The sequence below is a fragment of the Balaenoptera physalus genome, assembly GCF_965194825.1.
Source record: "Balaenoptera physalus genome assembly, chromosome: 15".
Lineage (NCBI taxonomy): Eukaryota > Metazoa > Chordata > Mammalia > Artiodactyla > Balaenopteridae > Balaenoptera > Balaenoptera physalus.
The window spans coordinates 71890233-71910872 of NC_138894.1; the positions used below are offsets into that span (position 1 = coordinate 71890233).

The 20640-nt window shown below is 36.6% G+C and overlaps 1 protein-coding gene across 5 annotated transcripts in view; it reads right to left on the reverse strand.

The window, feature by feature from the left end:
- The window catches only part of TTC27 (tetratricopeptide repeat domain 27), a 190670-nt gene that overhangs the window by 110896 nt on the left and 59134 nt on the right, over positions 1-20640 (reverse strand). For all 5 annotated transcript variants that reach the window (XR_014254108.1, XM_082426978.1, XM_082426979.1 and 2 more), the window contains exon 9: positions 17346-17412. Coding sequence is in view for 4 of the 5 variants with exons in the window: in XM_082426978.1 (XP_082283104.1) it covers positions 17346-17412 (67 nt within the window). In the remaining variant the exon portion in view is untranslated. The remainder of the gene's footprint in view (positions 1-17345; positions 17413-20640) is intronic.

Consider the following 20640-nt stretch of genomic DNA (forward strand, 5'->3'; position numbering starts at 1 on the left):
CCATCCAAAAACAACAGAATACACTTTCTTCTCAAGTGCTCATGGAACGTTCTCCAGGACAGGTCATATCTTGGGTCATAAATCAAGCCTTGGTAAATTTAAGAAAATTGAAATCGTATGAAGTATCTTTTCCGACCAGAGCGCTATGAGACTAGATATCAATTACAGGAAAAAATCTGTAAAAAATACAAACACATGGAGTCTAAACAATACACTACTTAATAACAAAGAGAACACTGAAGAAATCAAAGAGGAAATCAAAAAATACCTAGAAACAAATGACAATGAAAACACTATCACCCAAAACCTATGGGATGCAGCAAAAGCAGTTTTAAGAGGGAAGTTTATAGCAATACAATCCTACTTTAAGAAACAAGGAACATCTCAAATAAACAATCTAACCTCGTACCTAAAGCAATTAGAGAAAGAAAAACAAAAAAAACCCAGGGTTAACAGAAGGAAAGAAATCATAAAGATCAGATCAGAAATAAATGAAAAAGAAATGAAGGAAACAGTAGCAAAGATCAATAAAACTAAAAGCTGGTTCTTTGAGAAGATAAACAAAATTGATAAACCATTAGCCAGACACATCAAGACTAAAAGGGAGAAGACTCTAATCAATAGAATAAGAAATGAAAAAGGAGAAGTAACAACTGACACTGCAGAAATACAAAGGATCATGAGAGATTACTACAAGCAACTCTATGCCAATAAAAAGGACAACCTGGAAGAAATGGACAAATGCTTAGAGAAGCACAACCTTCCGAGACTGAACCGGGAAGAAATAGAAAGTATAAACAGACCAATCACAAGCACTGAAATTGAAACTGTGATTAAAAACCTTCCAACAAACAAAAGCCCAGGACCAGATGGCTTCACAGGCGAATTTTATCAAACATTTAGTGAAGAGCTAACACCTATCCTTCTCAAACTCTTCCAAAATATAGCAGAGGGAGGATCACTCCCAAACCCATTCTACAAGGCCACCATCCCCCTGATTCCAAAACCAGACAAAGATGTCACAGAAAAAGAAAACTACAGGCCAATATCACCGATGAACGCTGATGCAAAAATCCTCAACGAAACACTAGCAAACAGAATCCAACAGCACATTAAAAGGATCATACAGCATGATCAAGTGGGGTTTATCCCAGGAATGCAAGGATTCTTCAATATACGCAAATCAATCAATGTGATACATCATATTAACAAATTGAAGGAGAAAAACCATATGATCATCTCAATAGATGCAGAAAACACTTTCGACAAAATTCAACACCCATTTATGATAAAAACCTCCAGAAAATAGGCCTAGAGGGAACTTACATCAACATAATAAAGGCCGTATATGACAAACCCACAGCCAACATCATCCTCAATGGTGAAAAACTGAAACCATTTCCACTAAGATCAGGAAAAGACAAGGTTACCCACTCTCACCACTATTATTCAACATAGTGTTGGAAGTTTTAGCCACAGCAATCACAGAAGAAAAGGAAATAAAAAGAATCCAAATCAGAAAAGAAGAAGTAAAGCTGTCACTGTTTGCCGATGATATGATACTATACATAGAGAATCCTAAAGATGCTACCAGAAAACTACTAGAGCTAATCAATGAATTTGATAAAGTAGCAGGGTACAAAATTAATGCACAGAAGTCTCTTGCATTTCTATCTATATACACTAATGATGAAAAATCTGAAAGAGAAGTTAAGGAAACACTCCCATTTACCACTGCAACAAAAAGAATAAAATACCTAGGAATAAACCTACCTAAGGAGACAAAAGACCTGTATGCAGAAAACTGTAAGACACTGATGAAAGAAATTAAAGATGACACCAACAGATGGAGAGATATACCATGTTCTTGGGTTGGAAGAATCAACATTGTGAAAATGAGTATACTACCCAAAGCAATCTACAGATTCAATGCAATCCCTATTAAAAAATACCAATGGCATTTTTCACAGAACTAGAACAAAAAATTGCACAATTTGTATGGAAACACAAAAGACCCTGAATAGCCAAACCAATCTTCTGAAAGAAAAACAGAGCTGCAGGAATCAGGCTCCCTGACATCAGACTATACTACAAAGCTACAGAAATCAACACAGTATGGTACTGGCACAAAAACAGAAATATAGATCAATGGAACAGGATAGAAAGCCCAGAGATAAACCCACGTACATATGGTCACCTTATTTTTAATAAAGGAGGGAAGAATATATAATGGAGAAAAGACAGCCTCTTCAATAAGTGGTGCTGGGAAAACTGGACAGCTACATGTAAAAGAATGAAATTAGAACACTCCCTAACACCATACACAAAAATAAACTCAAAATGGATTAAAGACCTAAATGTAAGGCCAGACACTATCAAACTCTTAGAGGAAAACATAGGGAGAACGCTCCATGACACAAATCACAGCAAGATCCTTTTTGACCCACCTCCTAGAGAAATAGGAATAAAAACAAAAATAAACAAATGGGACCTAATGAAACTTAAAAGCTTTTGCACAGCAAAGGAAACCATAAACAAGACGAAAAGACAACCCTCAGAATGGGAAAAAATATTTGCAAATGAAGCAACTCACAAAGGATTAATCTCCAAAATTTACAAGCAGCTCATGCAGCTCAATATCAAAAAAACAAACAACCCAATCCAAAAATGGGCAGAAGACCTAAATAGACATTTCTCCAAAGAAGATATACAGATTTCCAACAAACACATGAAAGAATGCTCAACATCACTAATCATTAGAGAAATGCAAATCAAAACTACAATGAGGTGTCACCTCATACCGGTCAGAATGGCCATCATCAAAAAATCTACAAACAATAAATGCTGGAGAGGGTGTGGAGAAAAGGGAACCCTCTTGCACTGTTGGTGGACATGTAAATTGATACAGCCACTATGGAGAACAGTATGGAGGTTCCTTAAAAAACTAAAAATGGAACTACCATACGACCCAGCAATCCCACTACTGGGCATGTACCGTGAGAAAACCATAATTCAAAAAGAATCAGTTTACACAATGTTCACTGCAGCTCTATTTACAATATCAGGACATGGAAGCAACCTAAGGGTGCATCAACAGATGAACTGATAAAGAAGATGTGGCACATAGATACAATGGAATATTACTCAGCTATAAAAAGAAACGAAATTGAGTTTTTTGTAGTGAGGTGGATGGACCCAGAGTCTGTCATACAGAGTGAAGTAAGTCAGAAAGAGAAAAACAAATACCGTATGCTAACGCATATGTATGGAATCTTAAATAAAAAAAGGTCATGAAGAACCTAGGGGCAGGACGGGAATAAAGACACAGACCTACTAGAGAATGGACTTGAGGACACGGGGAGGGGGAAGGGTAAGCTGGGACAAAGTGAGAAAGTGGCACGGACATATATACACTACCAAATGTAAAACCGATAGCTAGTGGGAAGCAGCCGCATAGCACAGGAAGAACAGCTCGGTGCTTTGTGACCACCTAGAGGGGTGGGAGGGAGACGCAAGAGGGAGGAGATATGGGGATATATGTATATGTATAGCTGATTCACTTTGTTATAAAGCAGAAACTAACACACCATTGTAAAGCAATTATACTCCAATAAAGATGCAATTTGAGAATTAGGACAATTGCTACAGAACACTGTGCCATTTGCAACCATATACTTGTATGTGAAATGGAATTTCAACGATTTTCACATACCAGGGCAGAGGCCAGAAACCCCCTAAAATAAGTGGTAACATTTGTGTCTCTTTTTAAGAAAAGTTCTCTCATATCTCAAATCTCATTAACCAGAACCGCTGAAAGGTTACTCACTGAGTCAGTAGGCTTCTACAAGTGTATAATTTTTCATATACACTTTAACATTTCTATTGTTGCTGTGAAAGTTGAAATAAACTCTTTTATTTATTTATTTATTTATTTTTTTTTGAGGTTGATAATCTTGTTTATTTCTGAATGAAGTTCTAAAAGTGAAGTTCCAAAAAGAATGTGTGAAACAAATCTGATATATGTAACTGGGGCATGTCCTGGGAATTCTCCATGGTAAATCATGTTAAAATAGATTTTTAACATTTGTGTTTTATAAAGATTAACGTGGGCAGGACTACTGCAGCATTCATTTTGGAAGGATGCTTTCACTAGAAAAGATCAGGACTCAAGCACCGAGGATTCCAGCGTCAGGTAGTATAAGCTTATTTTTGTGTGTGGGGCATGGTTATTAAACACTTGTACCCTTGCTATTCTATTTTTGCAGCATCAATTACATGAATTTCTATGCCTTCATGATAGGTGAAAATCAAGCATGTGTTTAATTAAGGGTTGCTTAAAGAGTTTAGTCATGACATTTTGTATTCTTGATTTTGCTCATTTTCTGGTCAATTGTTTATCCAGGCAGGGATTTAGTACGGTCGTCATTAGTTGTGTTCAGCTGGCTTCCCACCTTGTCAGCACATGGTAGGATCTCATTTCCCCTTTCAAGTTAGGTGCAGTCATGTGACTTGCTTTGGCTAATAAAATGTGAGCAGAAGTGACCTGTGTTATTTCTGGATAGAAACTCAAAGAGCCACTGTGTGATGTGCCGCATTTCTTTCTCTTGATGAGGTAATTGGGAAGAAAATGTCCAAGTGGAGTTGCTGTCAGGCTGGGTCTTTAGTGACCATGATGAGCATAGCTTTCCTGCCAGCCTTCAGTGGCTGTGTGCACGCATGAGACACAAAGCTAGGAGATTCTGAGTTCTAGGATTTGTGCATTATGTGTTACCACAGCATAACCTAGTTCATCCTGACTAATCCACTTCACTTTTATTATAAAATCTTTTTAGCCCAGGACAGTTATAAAAGTGATGGTATTTTCTTTTTTTTTTTTTTTTTGGTTTTTCAATTCCTTTATTTTGATCATCCATAGACGTTTAGATATAATGCAAAGCAAAAATAAACACTTCTCTGATGGCCAAGTGTAAATATTACTAGAAACTCTTAATTATATGAAGAAAGTACTTGAATTCTTAAGTCTATACTGGTTTTCAAGTAATGAAATAAGCCAACAATATATTTTATGAGAGCAGTCAGGAAAGTAACCGCTTGGATTTATGGTGAGTAACAGAGGGCCATGTGGTTAGAGGAAACAATGCAGACTATTCTTAGAAAGTTAACTGATAGCTTAGAAAATATTAAAAATGTAAAATTCTCATTAAATTGAAGCCATGAAAAACTTTTTTAAATTTGGGGGAAAATATATTTTATATATATTTAGTACCCTTTTTCAAACAAAAGGATGCTCAACATCACCAACCATTAGAGAAATGCAAATCAAAACCACAATGAGGTATCACCCCACACCAGTCAGAACGGCCATCATCAAAAAGTCTACAAACAATAAATGCTGGAGAGGGTGTGGAGAAAAGGGAACCCTCTGGCACTGTTGGTGGGAATGGAAATTGATACAGCCACCACGGAAAACAGTATGGAGGGTCTTTAAATAACTAAAAATAGAACTACCATACGACCCAGCAATCCCACTACTGGGCATATATATACCCAGAGAAAACCCTAATTCAAAAAGAGTCATGTACCAAAATGTTCACTGCAGCTCCATCCACAACAGCCAGAACATGGAAGCAACCCAAGCGTCCATCAACAGATGAATGGACAAAGAAGATAAGGCACATACATACAATGGAATATTACTCAGCCATAAAGAGAAATGAAATTGAGTTATTTGTAATGAGGTGGATTGACCTAGAGTCTGTCATACAGAGTGAAGTAAGTCAGCAAGAGAAAAACGAATAACGTATGCTAACACATATATGGAATCTTAAAAAAAAAAAAAAAAAAAAAAGGGGCAGGACAAGAATAAAGATGCAGACGTAGAGAATGGACTTGAGGACACGGGGAGGGGGAAGGGTAAGCTGGGACGAAGTGAGAGAGTGGCATGGACATATATACACTACCAAATGTAAAACAGCTAGTGGGAAGCAGCTGCATAGCAAAGGGAGCTCAGCTCTGTGCTTTGTGACCACCTAGAGGGGTGGGATAGGGAGGGTGGAAGGGAGATGCAAGAGGGAGGGGATATGGGGATATATGTACATGTATAGCTGATTCACTCTGTGATACAGCAGAAACTAACACACCATTGTAAAGCAATTATACTCCAATAAAGATGCAATTTGAGAATTAGGACAATTGCTACAGAACACTGTGCCATTTGCAACCATATACTTGTATGTGAAATGGAATTTCAACGATTTTCACATACCAGGGCAGAGGCCAGAAACCCCCTAAAATAAGTGGTAACATTTGTGTCTCTTTTTAAGAAAAGTTCTCTCATATCTCAAATCTCATTAACCAGAACCGCTGAAAGGTTACTCACTGAGTCAGTAGGCTTCTACAAGTGTATAATTTTTCATATACACTTTAACATTTCTATTGTTGCTGTGAAAGTTGAAATAAACTCTTTTATTTATAGTTAGAATATTTTATAAGTTAAAGAATCAATCCACTTCAGCAATTGTTGATAAGGAGTGTAACAAGATACCTTGAGAGCAAAAGGGAGACAGCTCTGCACGCCTCAGTAGGAGTTTCTCACTGAATTATGCCACCTGAGCTGATGCTTGGGCTCAGACCAGAAAGGGAGCTGTAATCATCTGTTGATGACATCTGAGGAAATGCCAGTAACTACTTGAAAAAGTCAGTGAACACCACTTAACTTACATTAAAAAGTAAATTTTAATATTATGACACACTATACAGAAGGTATGATTTTACTTAGCTAACAATTTCCCACCATATGCAACATTACCCTCATTTCCAGAAAAGTAGCAAAGAAAATTATGTACCACCATCAAAGAGGATCTGGAGTGTTGCTTCTATTAAAAACAAATTTCCTTTCATTCTTATCATTATACATTTCAAATACTCTTCTTCCAGAGGTCACTAGGACTCTTTAAATGACAGACAGCCAGTCTGCTCCTTTAAATATGAAGGAGCTTTCACATAGTTGCTTTTTCTACACATAAATCAAGGCAACTCAGAGCTCTCCTGTGTGCGCATAACTGTTTGGCTACACTAAAGGCAAATCAAACAATGCCCACACAGGTCAGGCTGACCTTATAAAAGTAAGGAACAAAGAAATATTATAAAAAAACAGAACTATTCCCCCTTCTTAACGAACTGTTTAAAAGAGCATTCGTTGTTAAAATCAGTACCAAATAACTTTAAATTCCAAATGTAGTCTATAAATCATTCCCAGTAGAACAGCAGTCCAAATGCCCTGTCCTTGCTCTCTAGACCATTTAAAATCTGTCTCAAAGCTATTTTTCCCCAAGTCTTACTACTGCCTTAAACAAACCTTCCAACACAGCCAAATGAACCCAGTGCAGCTCACACATGGCCATCTCCTTGCCTTTGCTGGTGTTATCACTCCATCTAGATCCCATCTGTCTTTCAAGGCCCCTCTAATCCTCCCTTAGTGAACAAAGCCTTCTTTGACTGCTCTGTTCTAAATATTTTCTTCTTTTCTAAGCAGTTAGGGGATTTATTTATCTGTGCTATCAATTTGTAGTTTAAATTGCCTGGTACTGCTAATTACATTTTCATAAGTTTATCTGATCTTGGCTAAATTAAAAATTCCATGAAGGCAAGCCTTATGTTTTATACCTTTATTTCTTCCACAGTATCTAGCAGCATGCTTGGCAAATCCTGAGATTCTGGATCTCCTGCTATTACAACGCGCTCAAAGTTCTTTTCTCCACTCTGCAAATTTTCACACAGAAAGCAGACACCAGAGAGATCAAGCTGATGGTCATTTGGTTGCCTCAAAAAAGAAAGATCTCCTGCATTCTGGAGATGCCAGTTCATCAGCACTACCAGATGCACCTTTCACATGGTCATGAAAAGCAGACCTATTTAAAGCATACAAATTATTTTTGAACTGGATTTTTCATCCTTTAACACCATGTGAATTCATAAAGTCAAAAGGCCTAACACCTTTAGCTTCAATGATGGCCAAAAGCCGAAGCACAAAGCCATGAGTTTGAGTAAGTCTCCTCAATATCAAATGTATCACCATCTCAGCTATAATAAGCCCCATATACTTCTCCTATCATCTGGGGACCGGAAGCTCCACTAAGGAGCTTTTCTTTCTTAAGGTTTTTTCCTTCACCTTACATTAATGCTCTCCATTATCACCAGCCTAACAAACAGCAAGATTCACTTTAAAAGTAAAATGTACACAGTGATGTCAGTGTCGTTTATTCCTTAAAATCATTTATCAAATAACATTTAAATGATTTTGCTCTTGCCCAAAATGCTTTTCAGATTTTTTTATTATTTGATATACAAAGAAGATTAAAAAGTAACTAAAATGCAAGTTATAAAGTATAATATAAGCACCTGTGAATCTGGGACTGGTTTTTTTGTTGTTGTTGTTTTTGCCGTACCTTGTGGCATGTGGGAATCTTACTTCCCCAACAAGGGATCGAACCCACGTCCCCTGCATTGGAAGCGTGAAGTCTCAACCACTGGACTGCCAGGGAAGTCCCTGGGACTGGTTTTTTAACCTATCATTACCTTTATAAAACTCATCCACGTTGTTACTTATAGCTATAGTTCATTTATTTTCACTTCACTGTTGTATAATATTTCATACTTGTGATATAAGATATCACAGTTTATTTATCCCTTCTCCTGTCAACAAACATTTAGGCTGTTTACAGTTTGTCTGCCATTACAAACACTGTTATTGTTAAACATTCTTTTACACATCCACTGATGCACATGCACGAGTTTCTTAGGTGTACTTCTAAGACTGGAATTTCTAGAACACCTGTTATACACAACTTCTTGGTGTTTTTTGACATCTCTCTGATGTGGATAAACATGGATTACATTTTTTTTTAATTCTGCTTTTTAATTTCAAGTTACTTCTAGAAGTTACATTTTCTCTCCCAAATCATGAGCATCTAATAACTAACATAAGTTGCTAGGTTATCTTTGTGATTACACCCTATATTTCTTTAAACGTTTCACACATAGCTGTTCTACATTATGAATGAGAAAACTGCAATTCATCCTTTAATCTGTTGTTTGTTGACTCTCAACCACAGTGGCTTGCCTTCTCTTCTGTTTATTGATCTTTAATTATGAGCTCACTGCTCAATTTTTAATTTGGGTTTAGGAGATGTTTTCCTCTAGGGAGACTGTTTTCTGCTGCCACAGCCAAGCAGCACCACGCATTCACAGCCAAGATCACTTCACACTCGCTTGCTTCAGTCTTAGCTCAGCGGAAAGTTCTGAAAGTGCTATTACTTCAGGTAATCCCTCACGGCTGCCTGCCGAGGCCTCGGCTCCCTGCCTCTCATTGCTGGAGCTAACCCCAGCTGCTGACTTCTCTGAGTGTCTATGCACATATGTACATGTTTAAGTCAGGTCTGAAGACTCCTTAGACACCTTTTCCACCTCTTGTGAGATTAGCAGTGTCTTAACACCGTGAAAGCCTCTGCTCTCTGGTCCATGAGTCCCCCTTCTTCCTTTTATTTTAAGCCACGTCTTTAAATTTCGTAGCTCCTCCCTATTTCCTTTGCTGCTAAAGACAATATGGGGCAAGACAAGGTTGAAACCCAGTAAGAGACACAGGGAGACTGACCGAAGTTTAAAGGTAGCCTGAGTATGCTCCAGAGAGCCTGTGTATATCTTCAACCCAAAATAAGGATGGTTATCTAGCAATGAGGCAATGATGGACTTTGCTCATTTTCCGTATAGTTTTGTGCCAGAGGTCTTTCAACTTTTTATTTTCAAATTTATTTTCTCCTTCAGAAAGGTTTCGAGAATAATACAAAGAATTCCCATACACCCTTCACCCAAGTGTTAACATTTTGCCACACAACCAATAGTTTGATCTGCAGGCCCAATACAGAGTCTACTAAAGATGGCATTTACAGATTTAAAATAATTAAATTCTACTAATTAACTACTTTTATGTCCATTAACACAAGAAGTTACCTGAAATCATATATTAGTACCTCACTTTATTTTATTGTATACACAAGTTTCCTGCCCTGTGCACTCCGAAGGTTTACATTCATCCTAACTATCTTTCTGCTTGATGTCTCTGTTGACTCTCAATCATGAGAGGGAAAAAATTCAATAAACATTTTAATACCGACAACCTGTGTTGGATGCTAAGGGTCAAAGGGACCTCCAACTGAAGATCTATACAGTATATCCATCCACTCAATTTTAGGGTTTCTTTTGAACACAAGTTTCCAAAAATATTTGGGTAAAACTAGCTTGATTTTGCCTTGAAAAAGAAGTAAGCTTCATATTGAATGTGAACACTGAGCAATTTCCCATTGGGAATTTGTTCTTCTCCTTCTACATTCTTTCCATTTAACACTTTAGGTAGGTTGAGTATTTCTGTTGTACTTCAGAAATTGATGATAAGGACTAATCTACACGGAAACCGAAATCTACTTTGACAAACTAATCCGTCTTAAATATTACAACTCTAAATAACATACATGCATTTTTCCCTTTTAGTTATTCTTAGTGACTTTACTGAAGTATATGATAGATACAATAAAATAAACCCATATTTAGTATAGTGTTTGATCTGTTTCGACAAATGTATACACCACAAACATCAAGATATACAAAATTTCTATCAGCCACAAAAATTCCCTTGTTCCTTGCACCTCTTTGCAATCAATCTGTGATCTATTTTCTGTGATTATGATTTAGTTTTGCCTATTCTAGAACTCTAATGAAATGGAATCATACAATCTGGCTTCTTTAACTCAAAATCATGTTTTTCAGATTTCATCCACATTGTTGCATGTATCAATACTTCATTTCCTTTTATTGCTGAGTATTATTTCTTTAGGTGGATATACTGCAATTTATCATTTACTTGTTGATGGACATTTGCACTGTTTCCAGTTTTAAGCTATTATGGATTAAACAGCTATGAACATTTGTGTAAGTCTTTGTGGAGCCACATACTTTCATTTCACATAGACAAATACCTAGAGGTGGAATTGATTGATGTATGAGAAAATGCCAAACTGTGTTCCAAAGTGGTTGTGCCATTTTATGTCACATTACATTTACAGTGTATGAGAATTCCAACTACTCTGTATGGTAATATACCTTTTAAGTGGTGTATAGTGGTATATTGGTGTGGTTTTAATTTGCATTTTCCCAATGACTAGTGATATTAACAATCTTTCATTCTCTTAATGGTCATTCATAATAACCTAATGTCATCAGGTAGTTTATTTTGTTTTTTTGTATTTTGTCCATAGTTTGTAATTTTTATCTGCAGAGAAATGGGTCCAAAGAGCTTACTTGGCCATCACAGAAGCTAAAGTATTCCAAATAAATTTTAGAATCATCTTGTCAATTTCTGCAAAAAAAAAAAAAAAAGAGAAGGGGGGCGACCTGGATTCCGACTGCTATTGGATTTAAATTATAGCTCAATTTTCGGAGAACTGTCAATTCAACAATATTAAGCCTTCCAATCCATGAACATGGTAAGTCTCTCCATTTATTCAGATCTTCAATTTCTTAAAGCAATATTTGCCATTTTCAGTGTACGGGTCTTACACTTTAGTCAAATTCATCACTAAACATTTGGTGTTTTTATGCTATTGTAAGTAGTTTTAAAATTACTTTCCCAATTATTCACTGCTAGTATATATAAACATAACTGACTTTTTTATATTGACCTTGTATTCTCAGACCTTGCTTATTAGTTCCAGTAGCTTTCATGTCTATTCCTTATAGAGTTTCCCTATGTAAAGAATTGTGCTGTCTACGCAAAATGATAATCTTATAACTTCCTTTCCAACCTGCACTCCCTTTGTATCTTCTTAATGTCTTATTGCACTAGCTGGGATTTCCAGTTCAATGGAATAGAAGTGCCATTTTCCTGATCTTAGAGGAAAAACTAGTTTTTCATCAATAATGATTTTAACTCTGATTTTTCATAGATACCCTTTATCAGGTTGATATTCTCTTCTATTCATAGTTTACTAAGTTTTTATAATGAAAGGATGCTGAATTTTTTCAAATGCTAAAATAAATAAATATAATGAGATAATTCAGTTTTTCTCCTTTACTACATTAATAAAATGAATTGCAATGACTGTTTAATGTTAAACCAACTTTGCATTCCTGAGATAAACACTATTTGGTCATAACTTACTATCCTTTTTATATACTGCTGTTTCATATATTTATTTTGCCCCAGATTTGTGGTTGTTTACAATGAGAGTTCAAATGCAGTACCAGTTACTCCAACATGGCTAGAAATAAACCCACAAATAAGCATTAACCTTAAGCCATGGTTAACTGTGAAGAAAGAAGTCTAGCAGTTACCAAAGTAGATGATGGTAAGAAAAGAGCCATGTAAGATCCCACAAATCCTATTACTCATTATTCTTTCTCCATCTATTCTTGAAATAAGATATATACAAGTAACCTAGTTCAACTCCAATCAAAAAAAAAATATTTTTTAAGCCTCTGTTTAATAACAGTTAACCCACAAACTGAAACAAAACATACCCATCTCCTGCTTCTTTAAAAGTTACCAAGTTATGACCCAGATATAGCTACAAGGCTCATGATCCGAATGCCTGTTAAATTAAAATGCATGAGTAACATCTGGGGAGACAAGTATTCAAACCAGAAAGAAAATCAAAATCCTGGGTTATCCTGCTTAATATAGACATGTCAACATGTAATGCGAGGACAAAGTATCAGAAGTATCATGACTGGGTTTCCCTGGTGGCGCAGTGGTTGAGAATCTGCCTGCTAATGCAGGGGACACGGGTTTGAGCCCTGGTTTGGGAAGATCCCACATGCCGCGGAGCAACTAGGCCCGTGAGCCACAACTACTGAGCCTGCGCGTCTGGAGCCTGTGCTCCGCAACAAGAGAGGCCGCAATAGTGAGAGGCCCGCGCACCGCAATGAAGAGTGGCCCCCGCTTGCCACAACTAGAGAAAGCCCTCGCACAGAAACGAAGACCCAACACAGCCAAAAATAAATAATAAAAATAAGTAAAGAAGTATCATGACTATCTCACAGTTATATTGCCTATCTTAAAAAATTAAAATTAAGAAATAAGTATGCCCTAGAAGAAAAAAAGGTATCATTTTTCTCTTCAAAAATGGTTAACAAACTATTTTAATTCCATAGTTAAGTATTTATTAAATAGCCTTAAAATTAATAGCAGAAAGAGAAAATACGTACAATATAATGTGTAACTTTCAAAGGTCTTTTTCCATTTTTCATTTACAGAGACCTTGGGGCTTCAGGCAGACAGTCAGAAGGCAGGCTGCCAGTACCAATTCACACTTAAGCAGAACTTCTGCCAATGAAAACTGAAACACCTGTATGAATTAAGTAAATTGTTCCCATTTTCAACAATGAAAGGAAATTAAAGGCATTACTGAATGTCACTGACTTGGCTCATCTGAAAGGAAATAACGTAGACAACACAGCTAATTTTAAATTATCAAGCCGATACAACATAAATGGCTCTCTAGAACAATGTGGGTTATTTTTACTATGACTCATTCAGTTTTCCTGAAATGTGAGGAAAGAATATCTCAGGAAGAGCATTACATAATAACAATGTTAAAAAGGTAAAATATTTTTCTTAGGAAAATCTCCTGCCATTGCTGAATTAAAACTTTTTCCCAACATATCTCACATATATTTCAACATGCTACACCAACCTGGAAACACTGGCAAAAATTCTTCCAAAAAAGAGATTTCACCATTATTTTAGTAAACTTTAGGATAGCACATGAAAACTGAACAAAATTCAGGACCAATAAGCCATTCATTTGTTCAGTAAGTATATATCAAATGTTCAATAACTGTGATTCCTGTCCCTCCAAGTGCTCACAATACTCTAGTAGGGGACTGAGATTTCTACGGGACTTGCTCTTCTATCAACAGAGGAAGACACCTCACAGTCTCAAGAGTTCACAACTCCAGACCCCGGCCACCACACCACAGCCAGAGCATGGAAACGGATGCTCAGGAAGGAAGAAGATGCTGCTTCTTTCCTCTCTACTCCCTTCTCTTCCACATCTACAGCCAATTCCAAACCGGCCTTATCCACTTAGGAAGTCCTATTCCTTGAAAACTGTAGCGTGCTCCTACAAACCAGCAACCAGATAAGCTGACTCATTCCTGAATGCTATGGGGGCACCAGGCTCTATCTACCCACTCTGAAGTATTTTCACATACATTCTGTAATTTGATCCTCAAAACAAGTTTTCAGTGCCGAGGGAGGGACACATCACTCCTTCCCTCATTTTACTGAAGAGGAAGATGCAACAAGTGGTTATCCTAAGCATACACTAGGTAGTACAGTGGGTGGTAGTACCACCTATATGATGGAACTAAGTGGAGCGATGCAGCACCTTTGCTGCAGGACAGAAATAAATCCTGTTTCTGCTTCTAGTGTACTTCATTCGTTCCCACATTTTGCATACTTTTCTTGAGCAACAACTGTGAGTAAAGCATTGAAGCACTGCAGTAGGCCTTGTAGAAGACCCAGAGAAGAACAGAGACCAGTGCCTAAAACTGGAAGTTTATCATCTTATGGGGAAGACAAGACATACACATAAATAATTACAATACTGTAAGCCCAAATATGATCCTTGTTTAAAGAGAGTTCAGAAGCAGGGTAGCACTTAAAAGTGGTCCCTCTTGCCTCAAACACTCTTCTGGAGTTATATAGGATATAAATAAAGGATATTTATGTACAGGACATACAGTTAATATAGGATATAAATTTTAGTGAAATTCTTCATTGAAACCAGGGGCCACATCTAATTCACCTTATTACCCACTTCAGAATCATGCACAAAGAAGGGATAAGAGGAAGGACTGAATGACAAAAGGAAGAGCTGGTTTGGGTCTTTCTGGTGTATTCCGTATGCTTCCTTTGGGATAAGAAATGGAATGGGTGGTGCACAGCCCGAAGTATGCTTGGGGCTCCTCAAAGCCCTCCTCACTATAAGTGCCTTGCCTTACTTCTTACCAATTAAACATTTACTTGGCATTAACAAACAAATCTCTTTAGAAGAGTTAGGCCTGGCACTATAAAGCACTGTCACTGAACAGCTTTCCTCAAAAAAGAGATCAGTCCTCAGGTCAGTGCTGACCTCCTCCAGTGCTGGAGGAGGAGAGCAGAAAAATTATGTCTTATAAAGCCGTGGGGGGAAAGTACGAAACCTGAGTTTACGACCTTCATTGCAAGTTAGGAGGGATGAGTTACCTACCATCACAGGTTACCAGAGTTAATTACTTCAGAAGTACCTCACTGTATAGAGGAACAAGAACAGGAAAAGAAGAAAGAAAGAGAGAGAGAAAGAGAAAAGAATCAGAAAAGAAATAAGAAAAGGTTAAAGAAAAGAATACACCCCACCCACAAAAAGCACTAAAAAACAAATTTAACTGCTTGAATGTAAAGAGAGTGTTTTAATGTCATTTCAGGATAACTGTGGAGAATCTGTATCCCACAATAATCCGTTTCTGAAGCCAATCCCAGGAAGGCGTTACTGCTGACCACTGTCCCCATGAGAAGACAGCAGGAACACTTCCTATCATATGCTGCATCCTGTTTAGCTCAGTCATCAGAAGAAACACAAGCATCCTGGTCATCATTTATCATCCAGATACTAGGTGACTGTCCCCATCCAGCTCTGTACTTCCCTACACTGACTCAAGCTCCCCATCATTCCAGACCCTCCATGTCCTTTCCTGTGCCTCACATCAGGAAGACCCATGTTCAACAACACCTTCCCACCACCACCTTCTTGTCTAAAACAGCCATCCCCAACCTATTCTTATCACCTTATACTGTTTTTTATTTACACTGAGCACTTCTATTAAATATCTATTTCTTTTTTTGTCTACTGTGTTATTTCCCCTCACAAGAGTGTAAACTGACGTAAACTCCAAGAGGGAAAAGACTGTTTACTGCTGTATCTCCAATAACCAGCACAATGCCTGGTAGATATTAAGTATTCAATCGATATTAGCTGAATGAATAAATGGGAGGTACGTAACAATTTTTTAAATATATCTTTTAAAAAATGTTTAACACTTTACTTGTCAAATTCCCTATAGCGTATGTAATGACTAATTAGGGACATTCTACATAGTTACCTAAACACACATATGCTATAAAGAAAAACAGCAGATTTCTAAGAATACTGAAGTGAGAAAATAAAACAGGCACCCACAGGACTCAGAAGATTAACATCCAACCAGTTCCAAAACTGTATGTAGAAAATAGTAACTTGCAAAATTTATTTTACAGTACAAAGTAAGCTAGCTTTCCTTTCTACCAGATAAAAGTGCTTTATTTTTGCCTTATCTGAAAAATAACAAAGGAAGAAAACACCAGAATTCTAACTTGATCCCTAACTATGATAATAAAAATGCCTTTGAAAAAATGATGTATCTTAAGCAACTTGTGTTCATTAAAGACGTGTGTATCTTCTTCTTATCCATAAAGCTAAAAAGATACTGACTGACCTCTTGCTCTGTGACTTTCCTCTTCTAGAAAAGCCTTCTTTGATCTTGAATCCTCAAACATCTATTACTCTATCTTTCCTTTTCACTGCCATTCTGCTGTAACTGGGGTCTTCATCTATCAACTTTATTTTCTTACACCCCATTCCCTCCTTAATTCTCTGTAGTGAGGTGACTACCCAGCTATTCCACTGAAACTGTCATAGAGATAAGCAACGCAAAACATCAAAGCCTCAGCCTTTCCTCCAGACTGCTCTCCACTGCTGAACGCTGACAAGTACCCCTGGCTCTTGACACTGCCTCAGCCTCCAAAACCCATTCCCTCTGCTGGTTCTCCTCCTCGCTCTCTGAAGTCCTCTTTCTCATCACATCCGTGTCGCATCACCTTCAATCTGAGACGAAAGAGTTGCACACTATTCTGGCTTTGGAGTGAAGGTTCAAACTCCTGCTCTGTCACTTCATTTATTCATCCAACAAGTATTTATTGAGCACCTATTATGTGCGAGATACTGGACTAGGCCCTGGGATCAAACAAAGAACAGGAAATATTTGGTCACCGCCCTCAAATCTAAGCAAGTGCAAAGAAAAATGCTTATGTCTAAATCAGCAGCAAGATATATGCAGCTTGGAAACTAAAATGATAAGCTTTTTTCCCCTCAATTTCCTTAGGTGGCAGTGTTTCATCATGAGCAATCTGAGGCAAGAATATACCAGAGGAAAAATAATTTACAAGGAAAAAAAGAAAAAAAAAAAGAAATGGAAAGGAAAAAGACATTACTCACTGATGTAAATGCCAGCAGCTCCTCTTCAGTTAACTTATGCACTGGGTTATTCTTTTGGAGATTTGTGCTTTACGTTGAAAACAAAAAAAAGCAAATTAATTCCAGAATGCATGTCATAATGAATGAAATATAATTTTTAAAAGGCAAATAAACTATATTTACATATTTGAAAGCACATATTTTAATATTACTGCATTATTTAGAAATGTAGAGATGAGTGTGCCAAAGATAAGTACAAAAAGTAGTAAAATGCTGAGAAATGAAATGTGGTTGGTGTACAAAATATCAACACAATTTCTTTTATAAGAAAAAAATGAAATCCAATCTGTGTCACTCCACAAAGAAAATGAAAAGAATTAATATAGCAACAACTCCTATTTATCAAACTCATACAAAAAAAAATTTAGTATCACCATGAGACAGGCAAAAATTAAGAAGTTGTCAAAGAGGCAGAACAATGGGAATTCTTAGATCCTGCTGATCCAAGTATGATTTGATTGGATAGTTTTGGAAAACAATTTAGCACTATCTTGTAAAGTGAACATTCATATATCCTAAACTCAGTAATTCCAGCCTAGGTATAGAGCTCAGAGAAATTCTTCAACAGGTGTACCAGGAATCATACACACGAATATCCATAGTAATATTGTGTGTAATAGGAAAAATCTGTTAACAATCCAGATGTCCAAAAAAGAAACCAATAAATTGTAAAATATTCACCCAATGGAATGTTATACGGCAAAGTAAATTTCAGCTACGTATGACAACATGGATGAGTCACAGAAAGACACTAGTGAGAGAAAAAAGCAAATCACAGAAGGCTATATATAGTAAGACAGCGCTTTTATAAAGTTCAAAAACAAACAAAATGAAGCAACTGACTTAGAGGTATAAAAGATGTGAATAAATATATTTTTTGAAAAGGCAAGAAAATGAAAAAGACAAAATTCAGGACAGTGACTACCTTTTAAAGAGAGGCAGGAAGATGAGACGGGAGAGAAGCACACGGACTGAGCAAGTGGTATTTGCAATCTTCTAGTTCTTAAATTGGGTGGTGGGTTCAGTTTATTATTATATTTATAACATATTTATATATAACATAAGTTATTTTGTATGCATATATTACTTGTATTAAGAATGAAAAGAAAATACCACCTCACAAAATAGTACCACTTCCTCATAATTTCCAATACTGTTGGAGGATTTTATAATGAGCATAAAATGTTTACATAATAATTGTTAAATGAACATATTGTTGGTAAAAAAATAAATGAATGTAAGGAAGGAATTATAAAATCATTTTATGTTGTACACCTGAAATTAATACAATGTTATGTCTCAAATTTACCTCATTTGAAAACACACACACACACACAATACACACATACATACACAGACATTTCTAGTTTGATTGCACAAAGGAATTATGTATCAGTTGGCAAGATGATCCAAATAACCCCTAAGGTCCTTTCGGTTCTAATACTATGACTCTGATAAGTGAACAAAAACAAAAGTCATTCTAAAATAAGAACCTCAACCAAAATGGATGAACATTCATCCCTCACATACAAAATTCCAATCCTAACTTCACTGCATAAAGTATATAGATAAAGTTGAAATGCTACAGGCTCATTACAAGTAATTATGATACAGTAACTGAATCAGGCCACCACTCTTCACCGTAACTTACTAACTTAGGCTTAGAATATATTACTCTGCTATCTGAAAATCAGACTATTAATTCAAAAGCAATTACCCTCCTCACTCCAGTTGTCTGAATTACTGAAGGATTGCTGTATTTTAAGGAATTTCTCCCACAGTTACTTTACATAAAAGCAATCAGGTACATTGATGTATGAGACACGTGGCCTCCAGGTAAAATCAAATTCAAGCAGGAGGCCAGTGAAGGGAAGGAGTTGAAGAAAAGGAGCATGAAGCTAGCCCCACAGTTTGGTCAATCCACCATCTATATGAATTCCCCCCGTGTCTCCTTTCCAAAGAACCCAGCCCACCACAATATCCAAGTCACCTCTTCACAAGGGTTAATGGTCACGGAGGTCACGCAGAGATCAGACAGTATAATAAAATCACGACCCCCACATGCAAATCATCAATTCATGGATGTTCCAACCCAGGGGTTTATAAAGTGCATCAGATGCCCTAAGATTCAGAATATAATCAAGTAGTTTCTACCGAACAATGAAGATTTAAATTGCCCATGAAATCCATTCAGCACTTTTTAATTGTTCTATATATTGAGATTCTACCAAGATCATATTTGGGGGAAAAAAAGTATTTGAAGACAAGCATTTTCTTGGTTTTTCAGTCCTCTCTCAACTGTGAAGTCTAACTCAATAAAGCTAAAGCACAACTGAGAGAAGCCTGGGAATATATATATTTGGTTTGATTTAGTTTCCTGCTGAGTTGACAATTATGAGTTTGCCAAAATAATCTTTTAAGAAATAGCATAAAGGAAAACTCAGAATTTGGGTCCGTAAATCCTGGATTCAAGCCCTAAATGCTGTACTGTAATTCTGAGTGAGTCATTTTGCCATTTAAAACCTGATTTCCCACCTGAAAAATGGAGAAAAACAACAACCTCTAGGACTGTTAGAACATTAATGAGGGATAGTGTGAAAGTACATGGTATAATTCCTAGCACATAACATTGCTTGTAAATGATTGCTGTTTATATTATTTATACACTAAGTATCATTATGAATTGAACAAATAATTCTTTGGCAGTAAGCATAAATTCTGTCACTGGAATGAAATAATGTGATAAGACAACTGATTTGGATTAGAAACAGAACTCTACATGTGTGATTCTTTTTAATCAAACAAAAGGGGACTGTAGAACTGAATTTAACTTTTGTACAAGTGAAAACCTACTGTTAGTGTAAAGGAGATAAAATGCCATGAGGTGAACACAGAAAGATAAGTTCTACTGAGCTAAAAGACAAATTTTTTTATAAATGCTCCTTTTATTAAACTGCCTATTACTAATTTAACCAGTCTCAATATTATAACTTTGTGAAATATCCTATTTTGAACATTACTAAATCTCCAGATGAGAAACGGGATATTTATATAATCTAAAAGACCATGTTAATAACAAAAGTTAAAAAAGAATAACTTTACATTGGAGAAGCCTGGCAGACCCCACTTTAATCATGTGATCAAACTTAACATGGCCAGTAGAGGAACAAATCAAAATGGTTTTCTACCTGCTGGGATGCAATAAGAATCACAAAACCTCCATTTTCTGATACCCCTGATAATGATACAAAATGTG